The 24,318-nt window shown below is 43.7% G+C and overlaps 1 protein-coding gene and 1 long non-coding RNA gene across 8 annotated transcripts in view; one reads left to right on the forward strand and one right to left on the reverse strand.

The window, feature by feature from the left end:
• The window catches only part of ltbp1 (latent transforming growth factor beta binding protein 1), a 285,919-nt gene extending 265,345 nt beyond the window's left edge, over positions 1-20,574 (forward strand). For all 7 annotated transcript variants that reach the window (XM_033025818.1, XM_033025817.1, XM_033025819.1 and 4 more), the window contains 3 exons: positions 5,665-5,826; positions 18,065-18,214; positions 19,440-20,574. In XM_033025818.1, coding sequence (XP_032881709.1) covers positions 5,665-5,826; positions 18,065-18,214; positions 19,440-19,609 — 482 coding nt within the window. In that variant the 3' untranslated portion in view covers positions 19,610-20,574. The remainder of the gene's footprint in view (positions 1-5,664; positions 5,827-18,064; positions 18,215-19,439) is intronic.
• LOC116976176 lies at positions 1,922-22,912 on the reverse strand. The gene is made up of 4 exons (XR_004412886.1): positions 22,687-22,912; positions 10,579-10,583; positions 8,573-8,578; positions 1,922-1,933 (listed from the first exon to the last, which is right to left on the reverse strand). It is a non-coding gene; the product is annotated as an uncharacterized LOC116976176 (long non-coding RNA).
• Between the last annotated feature and the right edge of the window lie 1,406 nt (positions 22,913-24,318).

Here is a 24,318-nt window from a genome sequence, read left to right on the forward strand (position 1 = left end):
TTTTTTATATCAAAAAATGTATTCAATTATTAAAAAATAATATTTACACTACAATTAAACAAGCCAGAACCTACCACCATAATACAATACAAACATATATCCATAATAAACTACTATACAACTATGTTACAATCCTTATTGAGGATACATTCTACACCCTGCGGAGCCCAGCGGTCCCGGAACTCCCTCAGGGTGCCCGTGGCCAGGGCGTATTCCCTTTCTAACCTCACCTGGGTACGGACGTAACCCCGGAAAAGGGGCAGGCATTGGCTCGGGTAAAGCCCTCCACCGCCTGGCACCGTGACTCGCGGATGGCCAGCTTGGCCAGGCCCAGGAGCAACCCAACCAGGACATCTTCAGTCCTACCCTCTCCCCTACGCACAAGGTGTCCAAAGATGAGGATGGTGGGTGAAAAATGCAGCCAGAAGGCAAGGAGCAGCCCCTTTAGGTATTCAAACAGTGGCTGCAGCCTCACGCACTCCATATACACGTGGTACACAGACTCTTCCAGCCCGCAAAAGTGGCAGGCGGCTGGCGAGTCTGAACCGCGAGAGAAACAGGTTGCAGGGAACAACAAACAGACTGTTGGCAGGGCTGCCAATCGTGCGGTGCCCCTGGTGGCCTGCAAGGCTGGATGTTGAAATTAAGAACAATATTAGTATACCACAAAACCTCTTCCAACAAGGATGCTAATAGAGATGGTGATGATCTTCAGTAGTTCAGCCTGCATCGACATGAAAGGAAATTGATTTATTGTTTGGGCTCATTGCCCTTCATCAGGACTGGATTTCCTCTCTCAGACATTGTGAGTGTTTCCAGCATTCTCATCAACTTGGATTAGTTTTAGTAAATAAAACAAAAGTTAGAACTGAATTAGGTTTGGAGAAAATCAATTAATTAGATTACTGCCATATGTGAGCAGCAGAGACAGCAATAAATAGTGAGAGGGGAAGGTTGGTGATCTTGTGCTTGTACATGACTGGGTGATTATGAGCTCAGTACAGAAAGTGCATTTAGAGTGCCAGTTTATTCCTGACGCTGCTGCTTTTCGTTTCCATGACTATGATCTTTGAATTACTTCACTTTTTAAAGCCTCTCATGTGATCGCTGCCAAAGCCAGTATTTGTTCTCACCCCGGGGTGCCCTTGGAAAAGTGACAATAAACTGCCTTCTTGCACCGTTGCAGTCCTTACAGTGAAGGTGCTCCCATAATGTTGTGGGGCAGAGAGTTCCAGGATTTAGACCCAGCAATGATGAAGAACCAGCGATATATTCCCAAGTCAGGATGGCGTGAGACTTGGAGGTGCAAGCAATGACATTACCCTGCAGCAGAATCCCTTGAAGTGCTTTGGAGTAGAAGTAACAGGTTTGGGAGCTGCAGGTGCAGAAGATGAAAAGCCTCTTGGTGAATACTCTGGATTTGACACTGAATCTAGTTTACATGCTTCGCTAGAAGCTTTGCAGCAAACTGAAGCTGGTCTTTAGAGCTGTATGTGCATATTCAGTGTTGGGGCTGCACTTGGGCTTCATCGTAACCTTCGCTGAGAGATGCATAGTTTGGCTGCATGTTGTACTCCCCTTCCAAGATGGAGTTCTATTTTAGATGCAGGATGCAATGTGCAGCCATGACTGTACTCAGGGCTGCCAACTCTCATGCATTGAGCGTGAGAATCACGCATTTGACGAAAATCTCACGCTCTCACGCTGATTACAGAAGTTCTCACGCTCAAATTTAATATGTAAATAAATAAAGTCACGCTCCTCCACACTCACCAATGAGAATAGTTTTCTGTCGGCGGGTTCCCCGTGAAGAACGAGCAATTGGCTGAAGCCCACTATTTAAAATGGCATTGTAGACAAAAATGCTGGAGAAACTCAGCGGGTGAGGCAGCAATTTTGTCTGAGTTTGACCCTTTTTCAGACACAAGCATTTCTCCAGCATTTTGTCTACCACTCTATAGATGTTGCCTCACCCGCATTCACATTCCCGTGCAGATGGTGTGATAGGTGAGACACGGCCGTGGTCACAGCACCGACCCCCCCCGAGGCACCGCTCACACCTCCCACCCTCACCTCCGGGGGCTCTGTGTCCGGCGGCCGCTCTGTCCACAGCGCATGGAGAGTTAACCCCGGCCCAGAGCCAGGAGCGGACCGGGTGAGTGGGGGCATCGGTGCCGCCTCTGGAGCCGCGGGGATGAATCACAGGCTATAGATCCGCTCCGATGCCCGACCCCCGGGTCACTGTCGCTCACCTCCCCCAGACCCCCGGGTCATGGGCCTGTCCCACTTTCGCCGTCAGTTCCGCGACAGGCCGTTGGCGCGCAAAGATTTTGTTTGCTACAAAAATTTCGGAGCCCCGCGTGATGTCGCGCACAACTACATACCTCTCCGAGCTTCTAAGTGGGACCGGCCCTGCGCGGCTATACGATGCCCTTGCGCCTCAACGCGACCATGAGGTTGTGTAATTTGCGTGCCAAGGACACGTAAGTGGGACAGGCCCTTAACACACACCCATACACACACACACAACCTTACACCCATACACACACACACAACCTTACACACACACTGGCACACACAAGGTTTAAAGGGATATGGGCCAAATGCGGATAAATGGGACGAGTTTAGATGGGGCATCTTGATCTGCATGAACAAGTTGGGATGAAGGGCCTGTTTCCATGCTGTAAGACTATGACACACTGTAGAAAGGGTTAAATTGCTCTGGGGTGGATCCAGGGGCGATTTATGAACATATTGTCAGGGCTGGAATTTTCTTTCACTTTGTAGAAAGATTTGATAACTGGGATTGTATTCTCTGCAGCAACGGAGGTGAAGAAAAGATTTAGTTGAGGTGAATAATATTATGAGAATAGGACCTGTTTCGCTTAAATAAGAGTGTAGGAAGGAACTGCAGATGGTGGTTTAAACTGAAGATAGACACTAAAAGCTGGAATAATGCAACAGGACAGGCAGCATCTCTGGAGAGAAAGAATAGGTGATGTTTCGGGTCGAGACCTTCAGACTGAAGAGGTTGAAAACCAAACATAAAACACAATGACTGGAGGTGTGTTATCCAACTAAGGGCAGAAATCAGAATCATGTGTTCATCTTTATTGACATGACACCATAATAAATATATAACAGAAAAAAAGAATTTAATGGGGTGGCACGGTGGTGCAGCGATAGAGTTGCTGCCTTGCAGCACCACAAACCCAGATTTGATCCTGACTACGGGTGCTGTCTGTACAGTATTTGTACATTCTCTTTATGACTACATGGTTTTCTCTGGATATTCCGGTTTCTCCCACATCCGAAAGAAGTGCGGGTTTGTAGGTTAATTGTCTTCTGTAAATTGATCCTGGCATGTAGGATACAACTGGTGTATTATAGATTGCTGGTCGGTGTGGACTTGGTGGGCCGAAGGAGCTGTTTCCATATATATGTTTTACATATATATCTTAATTTTATTGAACCATATACAGTTGAATATGTGGCATTATTTTCATCTTATTTCTAAGGGTAAGTTTGATTGATTTATTTGTGTAGAACAGCGATGGAAGTCTGACTCCTCTTGCCTTGTTTCTATGTTTTTGCTTCTCTATAGATATGATTGAATTATAATCTGATTTCCATACATGAATATACTAACGTCATTCATGTGCTGTACCTGTTGATCAGAGCCTGGCTCTACTGTGGAATGTTATTTGGAATGTAATTTAGCCTAACCTTATTCATACCTAATCCAATTTGAAGCATAAATGTTGCATTCATATGTAAGTTAAAAGACTCGCTACAGTATGCACCAGATTGCACAATTTCAATCTGAAAAATGCAAAACCTCCCCCCCTCGGTCGCTACGCTCTCTCGCAATTTCTCACTCTCAACTCTCACCCAATGTTGGCAACCCTGCTATACTTCAGCGTTTGTGCATGGACACGAGGATGAATTTCCACAGTAAGTGGTTTGCAAGGATAATGTGAATACAGTCCTTTTCCCAGTGAAGGGAAATGAAAAATTAGAGGGCATGATAAGAGGGAAAAGATTTGAATTGGGCCTGAGGGCATTTTCTTTTCACAGAGGGTGGTAGAATGAGCTGCCGAAGAATGTCAGAGAATAACAAACATTTGGACAGGCACATGGCTAGAAAAGTTTTAGTGGACTGCTAGACCAAGTACAGACCCGTTGGGTCTGCTCCCCCAACGCAAGAGGGGGAGGGAGGGTAGAGGGGGAGGGGGTAGAGAGGGAGGGGGTAGAGAGGGTAGGAGTGAGGTTAGAGAGGGAGAGGTGGAGAGAGGGTAGGAGTGAGGGGCATCTCCCTCCTCCAACCCCCCCTCCCCCCCCCCACATAGAGCAGCACCAGAGCCTGGAACTCGGCCTGGTTCTCGTACTTGGCCCGGCCCTGGCTGTAGACTCCAGCCATCAGCTCGGCCGCCGCCTGGGCTCCAGTGGGCTTGCCCCTGACCCCGGACCCAGGCATGTCCTTGGTTCCAGCGGCGTCTTCTTTTTCGGCCCCGGGTTCGGTTCTCACTCCAGCTCCAGCACCACCCTCCCTGTCGGACAGCAGGCGCAGGTAGCGGCCGTCACACGAGTGTGCTGGGGTGCCCCTCCCTCCCGGAGTGTTCCGTCCTGCCTTGCGAGTCCATTGTGATGTCACGGGAGTGTGCTGGGGTTCCCCTCCCTCCCGGAGTGTTCCGTCCTGCCTTGCGAGTCCATTGTGAAGTCACGCGAGTGTGCTGGGGTTCCCCTCCCACCCGGAGTGTTCCATCCTGCCTTGCGAGTCCATTGTGATGTCACACGAGTGCGCTGGGGTTCCCCTCCCTCCCGGAGTGTTCCGTCCTGCCTTGCGAGTCCATTGTGACGTCACACAGGTTTTTTTTCCGAAATGGGTGAGTTTTCTGGCTTTTTAAAATACTTTAAAGGATTAAAAAGTCCGGAAATATAGGTGGGAATGCGACGGGAAGATGTGAGTAGAATGTGTGAAAATATGAAGGCTGTGGCCTAGTGTTTGGAAAAAAATAGGAAAATAGAAATTGACACATACACATACACACACACAGCCACAAACAAGACAAAGTGTTTTAGTAATAGTATAGATGGGCCTAACATGAGCAAATGGGACTAACTTAGATGGGCATCTTGGACAGCATGGATGAGTTGGGCTGAAGAGCCTGTTTTCATGCTGTGTTGCTCCAAGACACTCTGAGCACTGCTTTTCCCCATTCTTAATTCCACTTGAAAAGTTATCGGGGAACCATTGACCTGAACCGCAGTGCTCTCAGATGGAGTGTTTTGAGACCCAACTACAATAAAGGTACACCAATATATTATTTGTTTGCAAAGGTTTAACAAATAGACATGTGACAATATGTTATATGAAATCAAATTCAATATGTCATCTGGAATAAAGCAGAAAATGATGGGAATGTCTCTCAGGTCAGGCAGCATCCGTGGAATGTTAACATTTCAAGCAATCAGGATTTTAATGAGGAAGGGGTAAAATATATTTAAGATACTAATTAAAGGGGAGGAGAAACAACAAGGAGGGTCTGTGATAATGTCTGATCTGCTAAGTAGTTCCAGCATTTCCTACGTTCATTGAGCTTCCATGTATTTGCAGCTTTTGCTTTTGGATCATTTTAACATAACTTTTTTTCTTTACTACAGGTGACTTTGCCCAACTCTGTAATCTTCCCATTAGTAATAGATGGCACGAGTATGGCCGAGATGCATTGAAGCCCTTCCAGCCTGACTATCCAGTCTCAGCACCCGAGTATGACTCCGAAAAGCCTTTTTCAGAACACATGCCGCTCTTTGTCGATGAAGGATGTAAGTTGAATCCCTCTCATGCCGGGGAAAGTCATTTCGTTTATTTGGAAAGGAAGGATAGCAAATGTCTAAATTAGAATCAAAAGAACTTAAGAAGGTCCAGAGTTAAAGTATTATAGGTCCATTAGGAAAGTTATATCGGGGTAGCAGGAGCAAGGATACTGGTTGTGTGATGCTGTGTAAATGTAGGAAAAGTACATATGAAGGTGTTCACACTGGCAAAGGAGAAGGTCAAGGGCAGAAAGTTCAGTAGGGGAATGCTTAGTAATTGGTTTTAGCGTATCAAATTTTAACTCTCCTTCCCATTCCATGCTGAATTTTAACTCTCCTTCCCATTGTCAGGGTGTCAGAGGTTATGGGGAGAAGGCAGGGGAATGGGGTTAGAAGGGAGAGATAGATCAGCTATGATTGAATGCCGTAGGCTTGATGGGCTGAATGGCCTAATTCTGCTCCTATCTCTTGTGGCCTTATTGCCACACTGACCTGGTTGCGAAACATTTTAATTCCCATTGCATTCCTTGCAATCAACCTCTCATCTCTGATGGCCAAAACCTTAAATTTGTGTCTGTTAACCTTTGTACCAAAGCTAACGGTACCGCTGCCCTTTGGCCATCTTCCTGAAACCAGTCATGATCTCACACATTGTCGAATCTACCGTCAATCTTCCTTGCTCCAAGCTTATCCATCTGAACCTGTAGGTAAAATCCTTCATGCCTGGACCTGTCCTTATGAATCTCTTCCACCTTCCAGAGAAACTGTGGTTTGTGGCTGAGTCCAGGTCACACCCAGAGTTCTGAGATCTGGAATGAGATAGGGAAGAAGACTGGGCAGGGAAACCTCTCGAGGAAAGATGAAAACAATGGTTTGAATGTTTAAATCCTCACAGGCCGCTTCACTACTTCTAAATGTTTCTGGTCATTAAAGGCAAACGAAAATATTTAAATAATTTTAAAATATATCGATAAAAAGTTAATAATAAATTATTTTAAATTCATCTGATAGAGATAAATTACTTTAAAAATTATTGATTAAAATCGTGGAAATCAAATAGCTGTAAAAAGAGAGAGAGAGAGAGAGAGAGAGATGGAGAAATGAAAGGTGGTGACACAGATGGAAGGGACAATGATGCAGCCAGAAGATTTACTGCCTCACAGCGCCAGCAATTTGAGTTCAATCCTGAACTCCTATCCTGCTGGTGTGGAGTTTGCACGTTCTTCCTGTGACAACGTGGGTATTCTCTGGGTAGTCTGGTTTCCTCCAGTATCCAAGGACATGTGGGTTGGCAGATTAATTGACCATTGCAATTTGCCCCTGGTGTGTAGGTGAGTTTTCTCATCAGGATGAGAATGTGGAGAGTATAAGTGTTAGTATAGGATTGGGATAGATAAGTGGTTGATAGTCAGCACAGATACTGTAACCGTGTTATATGATCAATGACTACATTTAAATGCTTGATGCATAAACCATGGCTGGTGTAAATCTGAAGCAAGGTGCATTACCAAATGCTCTTAGACATGGCGTGGAATCCAGGTGCAGATGAGGAGGTCAGATACACTGTCATCTGATCTCCAGCTTGTTCTGTACGTACTGCAGCCGCAGCAGTTGGAATGTTCCATGTGAGCACTGCACGTGCTATAGAGAATCGGGCATTTGCTTCAGCCCACAGACTAATGAGGAGTGAGAAGGGCTGTGCAGGGCGATGACTGGAGTGTAGACTAAGAGCCAACATACTAAATGCCTTCTGTCTGTGCTGGAAGTGTCGAGGCTTTTACAAATGCTCACAGGTTTGAAACAAATCCTGCAGCAGTTTTTTGTAACACGGCGGTTAGATCCATCTGCTCAGCTTGTTAGTGATTAATGATGTGTAAGGCACATAAAGTATTTGTTTGATGGATTTCATCTGTTGCATTATGATATTTCTAAGGGAAGAGATTCTTTTATTCTTAGTTGGTACTTGGCGAGTGGCTGGTAATAGTGTGGAAAATACCTTTAATGACGCACAGACTTCCCTTGTTCATTCATTCTCACCTGTGGATGTAAAACAGAGAATTGGCCTTGAGTGAGCAACTGCAAGAATATTCCTCTCCCTTTCCTCTCATTTTCTCTATCCCAGATGGGGTTGTTAACCCGTCAGGACTACTCTGGAAACTTCAGGGATTAAAAATCAATCATCAGCACATGATTATAAACAATGATGAAAAAAGATCATACAACTATTGAAGACAAAAATCTGTGATTAAATATGCTGCTTGACTGACAGTTCAACTTACATATGATGAAAGAATGGATCGACTGGGCTTATATTCACTGGAATGTAGAAGCATGAGAGGGGATCTTATAGAAACATATACAATCCATAAGGGATTGGACAGACTAGATGCAGGAAAAATATTCCCCATGTTGGGGGAGTCCAGAACCAGATATCACAGTTTTCTATGCATCTAATTTTCTATGTTTCTATCTTTCTTACAGTAAAAGCCTGCCCTCTTTATACTCACCTATTATTTTTCTCCAGAGATGCTGCCTGACCCGCTAAGTTACCTCAACACCTTTGTCTGTGTCAGTATTAACAGGGACGTACTCCAGTGACCTTTATTCCTCACTCAACATTATTTGATCATTTTCATTGTGCTCTTTCTAGAAAGTTGGTGTGTGAAAATTTACCATTAATTTTGAACAGTGGCTGAACTTCCAAATTATGTCGCTCGAACTTTAAGCGCAAATTAAATGCACTTACGGTAGACACAAAAAGCTGAAGTAACTCAGTGGGCCAGGCAGCATCTCTGGAGAAAAGGAATAGGTGACGTTTCGGGTCGGGACCCGTCTTCAGACTGAGAGTCAGGGGAGAGGGAAACTGGAGGTACAGAACAAATTAGAGCCAAATGCACTTAAGGTTGTTCTGCGATTCTTTGATTTTTGTCACACCTTTTATGTTGCTAGATATTTCATGCAACATTTGGGAAAACTCTCCAAAATATTTTCAGACCTCAATTAACCCTCACCGCATGCCAACAGCCTTTTGCCCCACATGCGACCACTCATTCAGAAAAACCTGTCTTTGTAGAAAATAGCTGCCATTCTCTTTGAGGGCTGCTGTTCCGCCTAGACGTTCTTCCAGATCTCTTTATAGTTTTTAACCTGTATAAGTAGATCTTGTGTTAAAAGATTTGGAATGCATTAAATGTGATGGGGTTCAATGTTAAATGCCTCAAATTTTTCGGATCCCTTAATATAAATGGCAAACTAATTTCAGCTCCAGGAGTTAATAAACCTGTGTTACTCATTTAGTAACGATATTGGTAGGTTAATTTCCACCCAGCCTGTTTCTCGTTTGCAGAAACACAAATCTTGCCATCTTGGCAACGATATCAGACTATTCATTCTATGATTTCACAAAAAACCCAGTTGCAGATTACTTCTCCCTTATTTAGAATTAGCTTGAACAAAAAGACCTGTGAACAGATGAAATCTTACTGATAAAGGGGAGTATACAGCATGCCAACCAGCATCTGAAAGAAAGGAATGTTGATCACTTTTCTGCAGATGGGTGATAACGCACTGACTCCCAACAGTCGTGGAGGATCTACCCTGGAACTTTAACCTTTCTTTTCTTCCTGGTACATAGAAACATAGAAAATAAGTGCAGGAGTAGGCCATTCGTCCCTTCGAGCCTGCACCGCCATTCAATATGATCATGGCTGATCATCCAACTCAGTATCCTGTGCCTTCTCTCCATACCCCCTGATCCCTTTAGCCACAAGGGCCACATCTAACTCACTCTTAAATATAGCCAATGAACTGGCCTCAACGACATTCTGTGGCAGAGAATTCCAGAGATTCACCACTCTCTGTGTGAAAAATGTCTTTCTCATCTCGGTCCTAAATGATTTCCCCCTTATCCTTAAACTGTGACCCCTTGTTCTGGGCTTCCCCAACATCGGGAACAATCTTCCTGCATCTAGCCTGTCCAACCCCTTAAGAATTTTGTGAGTTTCTATAAGATCCCCCCTCAATCTTCTAAATTCTAGCGAGTACAAGCTGAGTCTAACCAGTCTTTCTTCATATGAAAGTCCTGACATCCCAGGATTCAGTCTGGTGAACCTTCTCTGTACTCCCTCTATGGCAAGAATGTCCTTCCTCAGATTAGGAGACCAGAACTGTACGCAATACTCCAGGTGTGGTCTCATCAAGACCCTGTACAACTGCAGTAGAACCTCCCTGCTCCTATACTCGAATTTACATATACGTAAATTGCTTTTATTCCTACCACTGAGTCTTGCGCTGTGTCAGGGAAGGTAGGTCCATGCCACAGAATCATCAGTTCCCGCACCTGACCCCTACTCTTGATTTCAGCCAAACCATTAATGTGGTGATTTAAAATCCCAATTTATGCCCAATTTGCATGCAATAATGTAATAACCGAGTGTGACAGCACCTCCAGGGAGGGGGTGTAAAAGTGGTGAGTGTACAAGTGAGAGGTTGAAGATGTCGGTGATGAATGTGGCCAGTTCTACATTTCACATTGGCTCTCAATTTCATAAACCATCTAAAATCTCCAACTGGACTGGTTGCTTTCTGAAAATTTACCGTCATGAATGCAAATCAGACTTCCTCCACCAAGATGTACGGGACAAAGCTAGAGGGGGATGGGGGGACTGCCTAGGTGAAACTTTTTTTGCCTACTTAGAACAGGCCTAAGAAGTATTGAGGTCATCTGGCAGAGGTGTTTCATTGCCAGAGATTAGCACTGACTTTGGCTTGCATCCCATTGACAGTACATATACCCTGCAGAATACTTGAGCAGTTGAGCAATTATCATTTTTAGTTTCAGTGTATTTTTTGAAGCAAGTATTAATCCAGGATTGGAGAGTTAGGAGTTGAAAAGTAATGACTATACATCAATACACAGGCAGTCAATGCCATCTGGTGGCTATGTACAGGTCAAATCCTTAATTTCCTGAGCTGTGCTGTAAAATGTTTTTGGTTTATTGGTGTGTTCCATGCCTTGACAACCTTTGTCAAGTTATGTTGTTAAGTTCAACTTGAAAAAACAAGGCAGAATTATATAACTTGAGAAAAACAAACACTTAATGTACTGAAAATACAGGAAAAAAATTTAAGAGGTCAGGCAGCATCTGAGGAGAGAGAGCTGAATGAATTTCATAAGATGGCATTTCATTCAATGGTAGATTATTACCCTGAAATGATAAGTCTCTTCCTCTTCACAAGTGTTGAAAATGTTCCCAGTGCTTTCAGTTCATGAAGATCTGCTTAGTATTTCCAGCCCTATCTGGTTCAAAATATCCAGTCATATTCAGCCTTTAGATTGCTTGGTTGCACATAACGTCATTAATCAATCATTTCTAACCCCAGGATCAAGGAATATCTTTCTTTCTTCCTGGTGAGAAAAGGAAAGTGAGAAGAGTTTTCTTCTCTACAAGATTAGCTCTTCATTTCCCCTCCCTCTGAATCAGTTCTCATTTTCTCCACTAATCTTGGACAAACTGCTGTCAACAGTATGGAAGTACCTCTTGCCTCCTTTTCCCTGAGTCATAGTCATACGTAGGGGCGCCACATGGACGGCAGCCTCTGCCTACAGTCCGTCTGTTTTTCTGTCTTTTTTTAATTTTTAGTCAGTTTTAAGTTTGTTTGGAGATTTCTTTAGCTTTTCTATGTGGGGGAGGGTGGTAGGGTAAGGGGGAAAACGTTTCCCAGTCACTTCCTGGCGAGGACGTGACTATTCTCAGAGTCGCGTCCTCGCTCCCCCCCCTCCTCGCGGCCTACCAACTGGATTGGAGCGGCCTTTCCTGCCGGGGACCTGGAGCAGAGCTTCAGCAGTGGCGGTGCAACGCTGGATACATCGCGGAGCAATCGATTACTTACCTGGATCGCCGTTTGAAGCTCCGGAGTGTTGGGCCTGCTGCTTCAACATCGGAGCTGTGGTTTGCAGAGCTTCCAGCGCGGACGGCGCTGACTTCAACATCGCGGAGTCCTTGGACCCTTTGCTGAGGGCCGCCAGCATTGAATCTCCGCCCAGCGCGGCCTGTGGACTTCGGGAGCCGCGGACTCCAGTAGGAGGTGGCAGATTCGGATGTCCAAGCCGCTGAGGATGTCCTCCAGTCCCGACGTAGGAGTTCCAACAACCCGGCGAGCGGGCCTGAACATCGGGCCGCCCGTAGCGGCGACAGCGGGGGGTTCGGGAGACGCACATTATAATCTTATAGTCTGAATTCTCTCTCAATGTTTACATTGTAGAGGAGATATTCGTGAAGCTGAGCTTATTATCTCGCTTATGTTATTGGAAAGGGAACATCAACAGTCTGCTAGCTTTGTTAGTGTACTGAAAGCGAAGGTTAGTGCATTTTTGCTAGCTTTGCAATTTAATAGAAGACGGTGAAAGCCTGTCTTAGTTTCATCGGAATCGATTTTGTATTTTTAAATCATTATTAACTTCCATACTACCGCGTAGTGAAAAAAGAAAAATACCAAAGTGCAGAGTATAGTGTTACAGTATTATAGTGTTACAGTTACAGAGAAAATATGCAAGATCTGCAATGAGGTAGGTTGGAAGATCAAGGCTAGCTTATGAGAGGACAGTTCAGTAATCTGATAACAGCGGGGGCAATGGAATCTGGTGTTACATGCTTTCAAGCTATTGACTCTGCTGTTCTACAGGAGAGGGGATGAGTGGAGGTGACTAGGGGGAGAAAGATCCTTGATTATATTGGCTGCTTTCCTGAGGCAGTATGAATGTAAATGGCCGAATTCCTTAGTCTCCTGAGGAAGTAGAGGCGTCGGTCTGCCCTTTTGGCCGTAGCTTCAATGTGGTTGGTCCAGGTCAAATTATGGGAACTTAAAGCTCTTGGCCATTTCCACTTCATCACCATTTATGCTGTTTGAGGCATGGTATAGGTTAACTAATATAGAATATAAATGCATTTACTATTTTGAGTTAAATTCACACAGGAAAGTAATGGATTCGTATTTTATTAATCATTTCAAAAATGTGCTTCCTTTTGGAATGAATATTGTAATTGTTCAGAACATGAAGAAGCCAAGAGAGGGGCAGAGGGAGGGAAAAGTTGCAGCTGCACGCTTTAATCCTGCCTTGTGAATTCTTTAACATTTCTCTCAGTTGTGTAGTCTTCCTTACACTGGCACTTCGAATGGAACAAATCATCCCAAATTCTCAGTCTGGACAGTAACAGATGGTGTCCACCTCTGCACTCTGCAGCTGAAGTAACCACCAACAATTTGGCTCTCAGTGCTCACATATCTGCCACACATCTGTCACCAAGAAAATATTTTATAGTCCTCCATTGCAAATGACTGGGTTTACTTATATAAAGCAAGGAAATGGAGGAAAGCATGCTGTGTCTGAAACTGTTCAGGGCTGCACCACATCCTGTGTGTGAAATATAGTGTGAATTCAGGTTGAGATTCAGGCGGGTTCTGATCGTTTAAAGGACAGGTATGACCATATCATATACAAGTGTTGATGCTACCCTTTCAACATGTGCATTTCCCATTCTGGTTAGCATGCAACAAAAGCTTTCCACTGTACCTCGGTACACATGACAATAAACTAAGGTACACAAAAATGCTGGAGAAACTCAGCGGGTGCAGCAGCATCTATGGAGCGAAGGAAATAGGTGACGTTTCGGGCCGAAACCCTTCTTCAGACTGAGAATAAACTAAAACTTGTTTATTTTCCTGACTCAATAATGTCAACCTGGAGAATAATGAAAAGCTGCCAAAACTCATTTCCATCCTGATATCGCGTCTGGATTTGAGTATTATATCTCATTCCTTCTATTTCTGAAAACAAGGGGCGAACAAGGAAAGATACCTCACACCCATGCACCCATGTCCTAATACGCATTGTCCCATTCACCATCCACAGTGCTTGCAGACTTCCACTGGCAAGTTATAACTCCATTTAAAAATCCTCATTCGTTTTTGCAAAGCTTCCTTCGACTTTACCTTCTCCTGTAAACTCCTCAAGCCATATAACACTATGAGATCTCAGCACTTCCTACAATTCTGTTTTTTCCACATCCTTGGATTTATTCACTGTGCCACTGGCAGGTATGCCTTCAGCTGCCAAGGCCACAAGTACTGGCATTCCCACCCTAAATCTCTCTAACTCTCTTACCCCCTTTGTGATGCTTCTTAAACCTCACCGCTGGCCGTCTTTGATCCTCTGGTGAACGCATAAGAAATAGGAGGCTATTTGATACTTCACATCTAATTTGCCATTCATTGGGAATTTGGTAGATATCTTACCTTGTTATGAATTTCTTGCACGAACTCCATTTCACTATTGCTTTAATAACAAAAACCTATTGGCCTCTTTCTTAAATATACTCATTTAATGAATCACCACTCAATTCCAAAGATCAATTATCATATGGGCAAAATAATATCTGCTCAACTCTTTCCTGAAAAGTCAACCCATTATTTTGAAACAGTTCTAGGCATTTCTAGGCATTGGGACGACAGATGGCACAATGGGCTAAGTGTTCGGCTGGCGATCGGAAGGTAGCCGGTTCGAATCCCGCTTGGAGTGCATACTGTCGTTGTGTCCTTGGGCAAGACACTTCACCCACCTTTGCCTGTGTGTGAATGTGTGTGAGTGATTGGTGGTGGTCGGAGGGGCCGTAGGCGCAGATTGGCAGCCACGCTTCTGTTAGTCTGCCCCAGGGCAGCTGTGGCTGCAGAAGTAGCTTACCACCACCGAGTGTGACTGAGGAGTGAATGAATAATGCGATGTAAAGCGCCTTGAGTATTAGAAAGGCGCTATATAAATCCCATCCATTATTATTATTATTATTACGCTGAAGAAAATATTCCTCCTGGATTAATGTCACAGAATCTGCTGCATTGTTATAAAAAAATACCGAGTTCACTAATCTCCTTCAGGGGAGGAAATATTCCTTTCTTACCTGGTTCTAGCCTAAATGTGGCTCCAGACCCACCAATGTCATTAACTCTTTAATTGCCCTCTTAGATTATCCACCCAATCCCTCAATGAAAGAGCAGAAGCACAACTTTGCCAGTGGCATCAAATCCTGAAAGAAATGAATAAATGAATAAATAAATAAATAAATAGCCGGGGCTATGACAGAAATATTTCAAATGTCATTAGAAACGGGAATAGTCCCCGAGGATTGGCGTACTGCGCATGTTGTTCCATTGTTTAAAAAGGGTTCTAAGAGTAAACCTAGCAATTATAGGCCTGTTAGTTTGACTTCAGTGGTGGGCAAATTAATGGAAAAGATACTTAGAGATAATATATATAAGCATCTGGATAAACAGGGTCTGATTAGGAACAGTCAGCATGGATTTGTGCCTGGAAGGTCATGTTTGACTAATCTACTTAAATTTTTGAAGAGGTTACTAGGGAAATTGATGAGGGTAAAGCAGTGGATGTTGTCTATATGGACTTTAGTAAGGCCTTTGACAAGGTTCCTCATGGGAGGTTGGTTAAGAAGGTTCAACTGTTGGGTATAAATGCAGGAGTAGCAAGATGGATTCAACAGTGGCTGAATGGGAGAAGCCAGAGGGTAATGGTGGATGGTTGTTTGTCGGGTTGGAGGCAGGTGACTAGTGGGGTGCCTCAGGGATCGGTGTTGGGTCCTTTGTTGTTTATCATGTACATCAATGATCTGGATGAAGGTGTGGTAAATTGGATTAGTAAGTATGCAGATGATACCAAGATAGGGAGTGTTGTGGATAATGAAGAGGATTTCCAAAGTCTACAGAGTGATTTAGGCCATTTGGAAGAATGGGCTGAAAGATGGCAGATGGAGTTTAATGCTGATAAATGTGAGGTGCTACACCTTGGAAGGACAAATCAAAATAGGACGTACATGGTAAATGGTAGGGAATTGAAGAATACAGTTGAACAGAGGGATCTGGGAATAATCGTGCATAGTTCCTTGAAGGTGGAATCTCATATAGATAGGGTGGTAAAGAAAGCTTTTGGGATGCTAGCCTTTATAAATCAGAGCATTGAGTATAGAAGCTGGGATGTAATGTTAAAATTGTACAAGGCATTGGTGAGACCAAATCTGGAGTATGGTGTACAATTTTGGTCGCCCAATTATAGGAAGGATGTCAACAAAATAGAGAGAGTACAGAGGAGATTTACTAGAATGTTGCCTGGGTTTCAACAACTAAGTTACAGAGAAAGGTTGAATAAGTTAGGTCTTTATTCTCTGGAGCGCAGAAGGTTAAGGGGGGACTTGATAGAGGTCTTTAAAATGATGAGAGGGATAGACAGAGTTGATGTGGACCAGCTTTTCCCTTTGAGAATAGGGAAGATTCAAACAAGAGGACATGACTTCAGAATTAAGGAACAGAAGTTTAGGGGTAACATGAGGGGGAACTTCTTTACTCAGAGAGTGGTAGCGGTGTGGAATGAGCTTCCAGTGGAAGTGGTGGAGGCAGGTTCGTTGGTATCATTTAAAAATAAATTGGATAGGCATATGGATGAGAAGGGAATGGAGGGTTATGGTATGAGTGCAGGCAGGTGGGACTAAGGGTAAAAAGTTGTTCGGCACGGACTTGTAGGGCCGAGATGGCCTGTTTCCGTGCTGTAATTGTTATATGGTTATATGAAGGAAATGTTCTGAACATTACCACAAATCTCTTACCATACTTTTTTTTTCTATCACTTTATATTTCATCTGCCATGTCCTTGCCGGTCAACTTGTCCTCAAGCCTCTCTACATCCACCTCCCATCGTGCACTTCAACTCAGCTCTGTAACGTCGACTGACGAATATATTACGAAGATAGACACAAATTGCAGGAGTAACTCAGTGGGACAGGCAACATCTCTGGAGAGAAGGAATGGGTGATGTTTTAGGTCGAGACCTTTCTTCAGACTGAAAGTCATGGGAGAGGGAAACTAGAGATATGGAAGGTTACAAAGAGCATGTGAGGTGTGAAAAGGTCAAAGCAGGCGATGATCAAGGAAATGTACAATGATTCATTGCTGGCTGAAGGGAAGGTGACAACGGGTGCATACAAACAGTTAAATTAATCAGGACAGTGAAACTAGTAGGAGAACTGGGATGGAGAGAGGGAAAACAAGGGTTACTTGAAGTTAGATAAATCAATATTTAAACCACTGGGTTGTAAGCTGCCCGAGCGAAATATGAGATGCTGTTTCTCCAATTTGCGTATGGCCTCACTCTGACAGTGGAGGAGGCCCAGGCCAGTAAGGTCAGTATAGGAATGGGAGGAGGAGATGAAGTGTTTAGCAACCAGGCCAACTTGCCCACTCCGACCAACATGTCCCATCTACACGTGAGTCCCATGTGAATATATTACACTTGGTTCCATCATCCATATTATGGAGTTAGGTTGTGAATAGCTGATGTCCCAACACCTATGCTTGGGGCCCCCCATTAGCTGTAGCCTCCTGACCTCAAAATGAACCATTTGTCTATTTCTGCCCAGTTAGCAATCCTCACTCCATGACAGTATATTACCCCAATCACAGGTGCTGACATTTTGTTAAACATTCTTTATTTTCTTATGGCTTACCTAGGGACCATTGTTGAAATAATGCTTTGGAATCATTAATGTTCAAGCACATGGTGACGGGGAAAGAAGAGGATATGACTACTTGGGCAAATAGTAGCCGAGTCTCTGACTTTTTGACTGTCACACAGGATTCAACTATGATAATTAGCTGCACATAACCTGAAAAGCCCGCACCTTTCTGCCAATCTGTGGAGATGGGTTGTGGTTTGGCAAATGTCAGGGTACAGTTTCCACGGCAGAATATTTTGTTAAGAGTAAACAGTAGCCTGACAACATGGTGGCGCAGCGGCAGAGTTGTTGCCTTACAGCGCCAGAGACCCGGATTGGATCCTGACTACGGGTGCTGTCTGTACGGAGGTTGTACTTTCTCCTCGTGACCTGCGTGGATCTTCTCCGGATACTCTGGTGTCCTCCCACACTCCAAAGACGTACAGGTTTGTAGGTTAATTGGCTTCGGTGAAGAGTGAAAATTGGCCCTAGTGTGTAGGATAGTGCTAGTGTGCAGGGGGTTCACTAGTGGGCCGAAGGGCCCGTTTCTCCTCTGTATCTCGAAGCTAAACTAAAAGTAGCCAATGTAAAGTACGATCACTTTTCATTTTGATCCTGATAGGGGCATCGGGCAGTATTCCTTAATGCATTGGAGCTTCAGCTGTGGCTCATGGTTCTGCCCCGGTTTCCTCTAGATCCACTAGAGAGCTTTGAGGGACTGCAGGCAGAGGAATGTGGCATTCTGAATGGATGTGAGAACGGGCGCTGCGTGCGGGTGCAGGAGGGATACACATGCGACTGCTACGATGGCTACCAGCTGGACATAACCAGGCTGGAATGTGTTGGTAAGTTCAGCCGCAATAAGTAGTAAAGTAATTGCTTAATGTGTACGAAGACAGTGTGGTCACTGTTAGGGTCAAAGCAGGATAATTGAAACATCTTTTTCAAAATCCTCCTCTTTCCTGAAATTGATTCTGACTCCATTCTTATGACCCACTGCAATAGTCTTCAATATTCCTATGTTCTTTTGTCTTTATTAAATTGACACCGAGCTACATTTTACCATCGTAAACAACTCATGTCTACTTTGTGCGCCACCAACCCCCACCCCCCCTCCCCCCACAATAATTGTTCATTGTTGATCCAGAGAAGCTACTCTTGATAGTTGGCTGACCAAAATATAACAGCAGCATGTAGAACTGATCACGCACTTTAAGAAGGCAAAGCATAGCAGGCCTCTGCAGAAGTAACCATGCAACCATATGTTGTAAGACATTGGAGGTGTTTGGACACCTTAGGTTTGAACAAAATGCTTTGCACATAACCACACAATGGGACCACAATGGGACACAGGGTAGAAATTTACCACTCTGTTGTGTACGTTCAACACATGGAAAGATCACTTTGCTGGTGCTAAACTCTACTTCTGAAATTATTGAGAAGCTTTAAGGGCCTGTCCCACTTCCGCAACCTTTTTGGCGACTGCCGGCACCCAGCCATAGGTCGGCGAAAATTTTCAACATGTTGAAAATTCAGCGGCGACCAGAAAGACGCTGCGACTCTTTGGGTGACTAGGAGACCTCTCACGACCATACAGGCGGCCCCTGGTGACATGTCGTGGGGTGTCACCAGGGGGAATGTTGCCAGGGGGTTGCCTGTGTGGTCATGAGAGGTTGCCAGGGGTCGCCTGTATGGTCGTGAGAGGTCACCAGGGGTCACCTATGTGGTCGTGAGAGGTCACCAGGGGTCGCCTATGTGGTCGTGAGAGGTCTCCTTGTCATCCAAAGAGTCGTAGCGTCTTTCTGGCCGCCGCTGAATTTTCAACATGTTGAAAAGTTTCGGCGACCTATGACGGATGCCGGCCCTTTAGAGTCACCTTGCTAATCCACAGTTGTCCAAACACTTTCACTGTTGTCTGGATGCCTCAAGTGAAAGGGCTAATTGTAAAACTGATTTGCCAGGTTCAGATAGTCTAGAAATAATTTTCTCCCAAATGTGTTTGCCATTAAATTAACTGTATTTAAAACATGAGTAACTTCCATGTGCTTCATTTTGTTTCTCTCACTTTAGATGTCAATGAATGTACTGAGCTGAATCACAAAATGTCATTGTGCCGGAATGCCAAGTGCATCAACACCGATGGATCCTATAAATGTGAGTGCCTGCCTGGTTACACAGCCTCAGACCAGCCCAATTATTGCATCACCTCAGAGACAGAGAAAGAGTCTAAGCTGGAATAACCAGTGACGATCTTAGGCCACCACACCCCAGCCCCATGCAAATCTTACACTTTGCTAACAAGCAAAGAATGAACACTCGATCACATTGCCTCCGCATCCCCACCCAACCCTTTCCAAACAAAAAAGTGGAAAAGAACTGCCTGATATGAAGAGTCTGCCATCAGCGACTGAGGAAGGGGTGCCAAAAAAACATCGCATTTTCTCAAGATGGGAAAATAAGCCCAATTCTGTCAATGAACAGAAAGACCAAATGGATTCTTGTTACGTTTTTCTTTTGGGTAAGAAAAGGAAAAATTTCTCAGTAATTTACTAGTAAGGACATCCAAAGCGAGAAAACAAACTGTATCTACAGTCATTCATTCAAAATAGTATTTGTTATTAGCACACAGTTTACACTATGTATAACGGCGGTGAAAATATTTTGTATTACTGTTGTAGACGTATTTGATAAAGTGCAGTATGTGTTATACTGCTTTAACTTTAGAGTTTTATGACAAATGTAAATTCTTTGATAGCAAACTTATAGTCTTTTTGTATGTTTTTTTAAAGAAAAGGTTGTGCTATTCTGTGTCTGGAACATTGGTCAGTGACAGTTTTTACCTTGTTATATGTCTGCCCTGTGGAGCAGGCATGTCATTGCTATAAGGTTTTTTTTTTAAAGTTTTGTACAACCATGGAGATGTGAAGTTCTTAGTTATGTTCTCCACACATTATATACTGTACTACAATCACATAGTTCAAACTTACCAGATCGCAGAGCTGCTACAGGCGGAGGATACCTGATGTGTACATTTACACTGAAGATGCAAAAGAACCAAATCATTGTATTGTAATTTGTAAATTGAAAAAAATACACAAGCAAATAGCTCTTGTGTGATCATCTTAAAGCATATTAAGTTGTATTCTAAACCTCTGTAAAACCTATGAAATAAATCACTTTATGTAAGTGTACAAATTGCCCACTCCTGAAGCAGTGAAAGTAAATGAATGTATTCAGGACACTTGCATATTGAGGCATACTGAATACTGTAGTATGTTTACATAGAGAGTGATTGGTTTTAGTCACAGTCACACTATCCAACTCATTCCCACTCTGACCGCCCTGATCCCAACCACATATACTGTTCCAAAAGGCCAAAGCAAGTTCAAAGAAAATCATCCTATCTGTGACTAGATCTTCTAGACTTTAGCTGAGTTTAACAGTTTTCCATAATTGGGAATTGAATCTTGTTTTTCCTGGTTTCATAGTTTTTTTTTTCTTTTTCTATTCATCAATTTATATTTTAACTCCTATCTACATCTCCTCTGTCTCCATCTTTCATTTTGTATGTTCCTTTACCCATTTCATCATCCCTTTTAGAATCATCAATTCACAAAGTACATAAGTAAGTCCCTTCGGCCCACTGTCACCACACTGACCGTCAAGCACCCAGTATACTAACCCTATTGTACACCAACTTTATTTGCCCACATTTTCATCAACTCCCCTTAAAATCTACCACACACCAGGGCCAATTTACAGTGGCCAATTAACCTACTAATCTGCATGTCTTTAGGATGTGGGAGAAAACTGTAGCACTGGGAGAAAACCAGCGCGGTTACGAGAACATGTAAACTAAAAACATGCAAAAACGGAGGTCAGGATTGAACCCAGGTCGCTGGGGCTGTGAGGCAGCAATTTTACTTGTTGATTCACTGTGAAAACACATCTTTCCTGCATCACAGTGAGCAGAATTGTCATTTCATCTCTTCTGTTCTCCACTCTGTAACATTACTTCCCCCTTGTTCTCCCTCCTTTTTCTGCATCTTAAACTTGTTTTATTTCTAATTTTTCCCAGTTCTATGGATGGCACAGTGACATAGCGGTAAAGCTCCTGCATTACGGCACCAGAGGCCCAGGTTCGATCCTGACTATGGGTGCTGTCTGTAGGCATTTTGTACAATCTCCCTGTGACCGTGTGGGTTTTCTCCAGGTGCTCCGCTTTCCTTCCAACTCCAAAGACATGCAGGTTTGTAGGTTAATTGGCTTCGGTAAAAATTGTAAAATGGTCCTAGTGTGCAGGATAGTGTTAGTGTATGTTGTGATCACTGGTCGGCGTGGACTCGGTGGGCCAAAGGGCCTGCTTCTGTGCTGTATCTCTACAGTCTAAAGTTCTGAGGAAGGCCATAGGCCTGAGTGGATAATTCTGAATCTTTCTCCACAGATGCTGTCTAACCTGCTGAGTATTGCCAGCATTTTCTGTTTATCATCAGCTTTCAGTTGGCTCCAGATTTCATTTTCTTTCAATCCTCTCTGATGTAGATTGGTGCTGGAGGACGAGAGGATGTTAACTTGATGTCGCTGTTTAAAATTGTAGGAAGGAACAAACCAAGCCAGCTAGTTTAACTTTGGTGATAAGCATATTATTGAAATCGTCTTTGAGGTACTATATAACCTGAGCTTTGAAGGACACAGATTAGTCAGAGACAGTCAGTGTGATGGAATGCCCCTGTCCCACTTAGGAAACCTGAACGGAAACCTCTGGAGACTTTGCGCCCCACCCAAGGTTTCCGTGCGGTTCCCGGAGGTTGCAGGTGGTTGCCGGAGGTTGCAGGTAGTGGAAGCAGGTAGGGAGACTGACAAAAACCTCCGGGAACCTCACGGAAACCTTGGGTGGGGCGCAAAGTCTCCAGAGGTTTTCGTTCAGGTTTCCTAAGTGGGACAGGGGCATAAGGAAAGGCTATGCCCGACTAAATCAATTAAAATTTATGAGAAAGCGAAAAGTGGAGTCAATGGGGACTGGAATTTGAAGTAGTCTGCATGGATGTTGGCAAGAACTTGCATAGTGAGATGTTCAAAAGTAAAGGTGTGTTGGACCAAAAGGAAATAAGTAAGTGTGATCCAAAACTGACTAGAGAGCAGATGGCAAAAAGTAATGGTTAATGGTGAAATTTGTGATTAGAAGACTATTAATAGTGGAGCTCCACGTTGCTCAGTACTCAGTCTTTTGTTTCTTGCATATATGTAAGGGACAAAGATATTTACAGATGATAGTACCACCTGCCATATCATTGACTAGGAAGAAAGCATTCAATACACAGTTGAACAGAGAAGTATGAGGTAATGCATTTGGATAGGTTCAACAAGAGGCGTCTTCAATACATCGGGGAATATTAAGTGGGGAGGCAGAATGGAGAAGCCTTCAATTATATATTCACAATTCTTTAAATGTAGCAGGAAAAGTAGATAAAATGGTTAAAAAGACATACTGGATTATTTTGTAGAACACAAAGAACTGGAGTAACTCAGCGGGTTAGGTAACATCTCGGGAGAACATGGACAGGCGACATTTCGGGTCAGAACCCTTCTTCAGACTGATTGTAGTAAGGGGGGAAAGCTGGAAGAGTGATGGGAGCTGGACAAAATCTACCAAATGTTGGGAGAAAGCTGGAAATGTGGTGGGGGCTGTACAAAGTCTGGCAAGTGTTAGAAACAGGGAACTGCAGATGCTGCTTTACATCAAGTGATACGTGGATACCGGTGAGGGGTGACATAGGCAAATGGGTGGACAAAGGCTAGAGATGAAAAGGAGAATAAAAGGGTAAGAAGAGGAAAAAAGGAAACAAAAGGTTGTCAGATAAAGAGAGGAGTAAAATGTAAAGCCAGAGGAAGGATATAGGTGGAAGGAGTCAAGAGGAGGGAGAAAAAGGGGTGGATAGTGAAATAAAAAGGTGCACTGAGGTGGTGAGGAGGCCAAGGAAAGAGAGGGGAAAGAAAAAAAAAAGAAGGGTTTGATATGAAAAATTGGAGAATTCAATGTAAGTTGTCCAACCTATTTGTCTCCATACAGGATTATATCCTTTAATATGTGAGCAGGAAGTTAAAGCCAGAATTATACACAATGCTCATTTGAGCCATCATTTGACCATTGTGTACAATTATCATTACTACTATATAGGAATGATGTCATTGCACTGGAGAGGTGATTGGCAACATTTTTGCCAGGACTGGAAAAGTTTACCCAGAGGAAAATTGGTAGGATTTGGGCTATTTTCTTTGGAACTGGGAAGGCTGAAATGAGGCCTAATTGACATGTATGAACTCGAGGGGCAGAGACAGAGCAAACAGGAAGGAGCTATTTCCCTTCATTGAGCAGCCAAAAATCAGAAGGCTTGCGTTTAAAGTAATTGGTAGAAGGATTAGAAAGGAGAGGATTTTTGTTTTCATCCACCAGGTCTGGAACTCGATGGCTGTAAGCTCAGAACCCATCACCAGACTTGAACACGACCAAATGTGAATGAGAAAAGCCATGACCTGCAGAGCTGTAGACTAAGCACTGAAAGGTGGGTAGTCTCTGACTAGCAAGAACACAAAGTATGAATGGGCTCCCTGGTGTCATCATTCTTGGAAAATTCGATAAATAAATTGACTCTATAAAAGACATTTGGACAGGTACATGGATAAGAAAGTTTTAATGGGATATGGGACAAACACAGGCAAATGGGACTAGTTTAGATGAGACAACTTGATGGGTATAGACGAGATGAGTTGAAGGGCCTATTTCTGTGCTGTGACAAATTCAGAATTGTTATTCTTGTGTTCACGAGCAAAGGATTCTGAGGTTCTATCTAGTATGTAGGAGCATAATTATACATTTTTAATATAACTGGGTCTCTCTGGATTTTTTGGTGGGGTACAGGGGTTCACATTTCATCATCATGCCTTCTCC

The sequence above is a fragment of the Amblyraja radiata genome, chromosome 8 (genome assembly GCF_010909765.2).
Source record: "Amblyraja radiata isolate CabotCenter1 chromosome 8, sAmbRad1.1.pri, whole genome shotgun sequence".
NCBI classification, from domain to species: Eukaryota; Metazoa; Chordata; class Chondrichthyes; order Rajiformes; family Rajidae; genus Amblyraja; species Amblyraja radiata.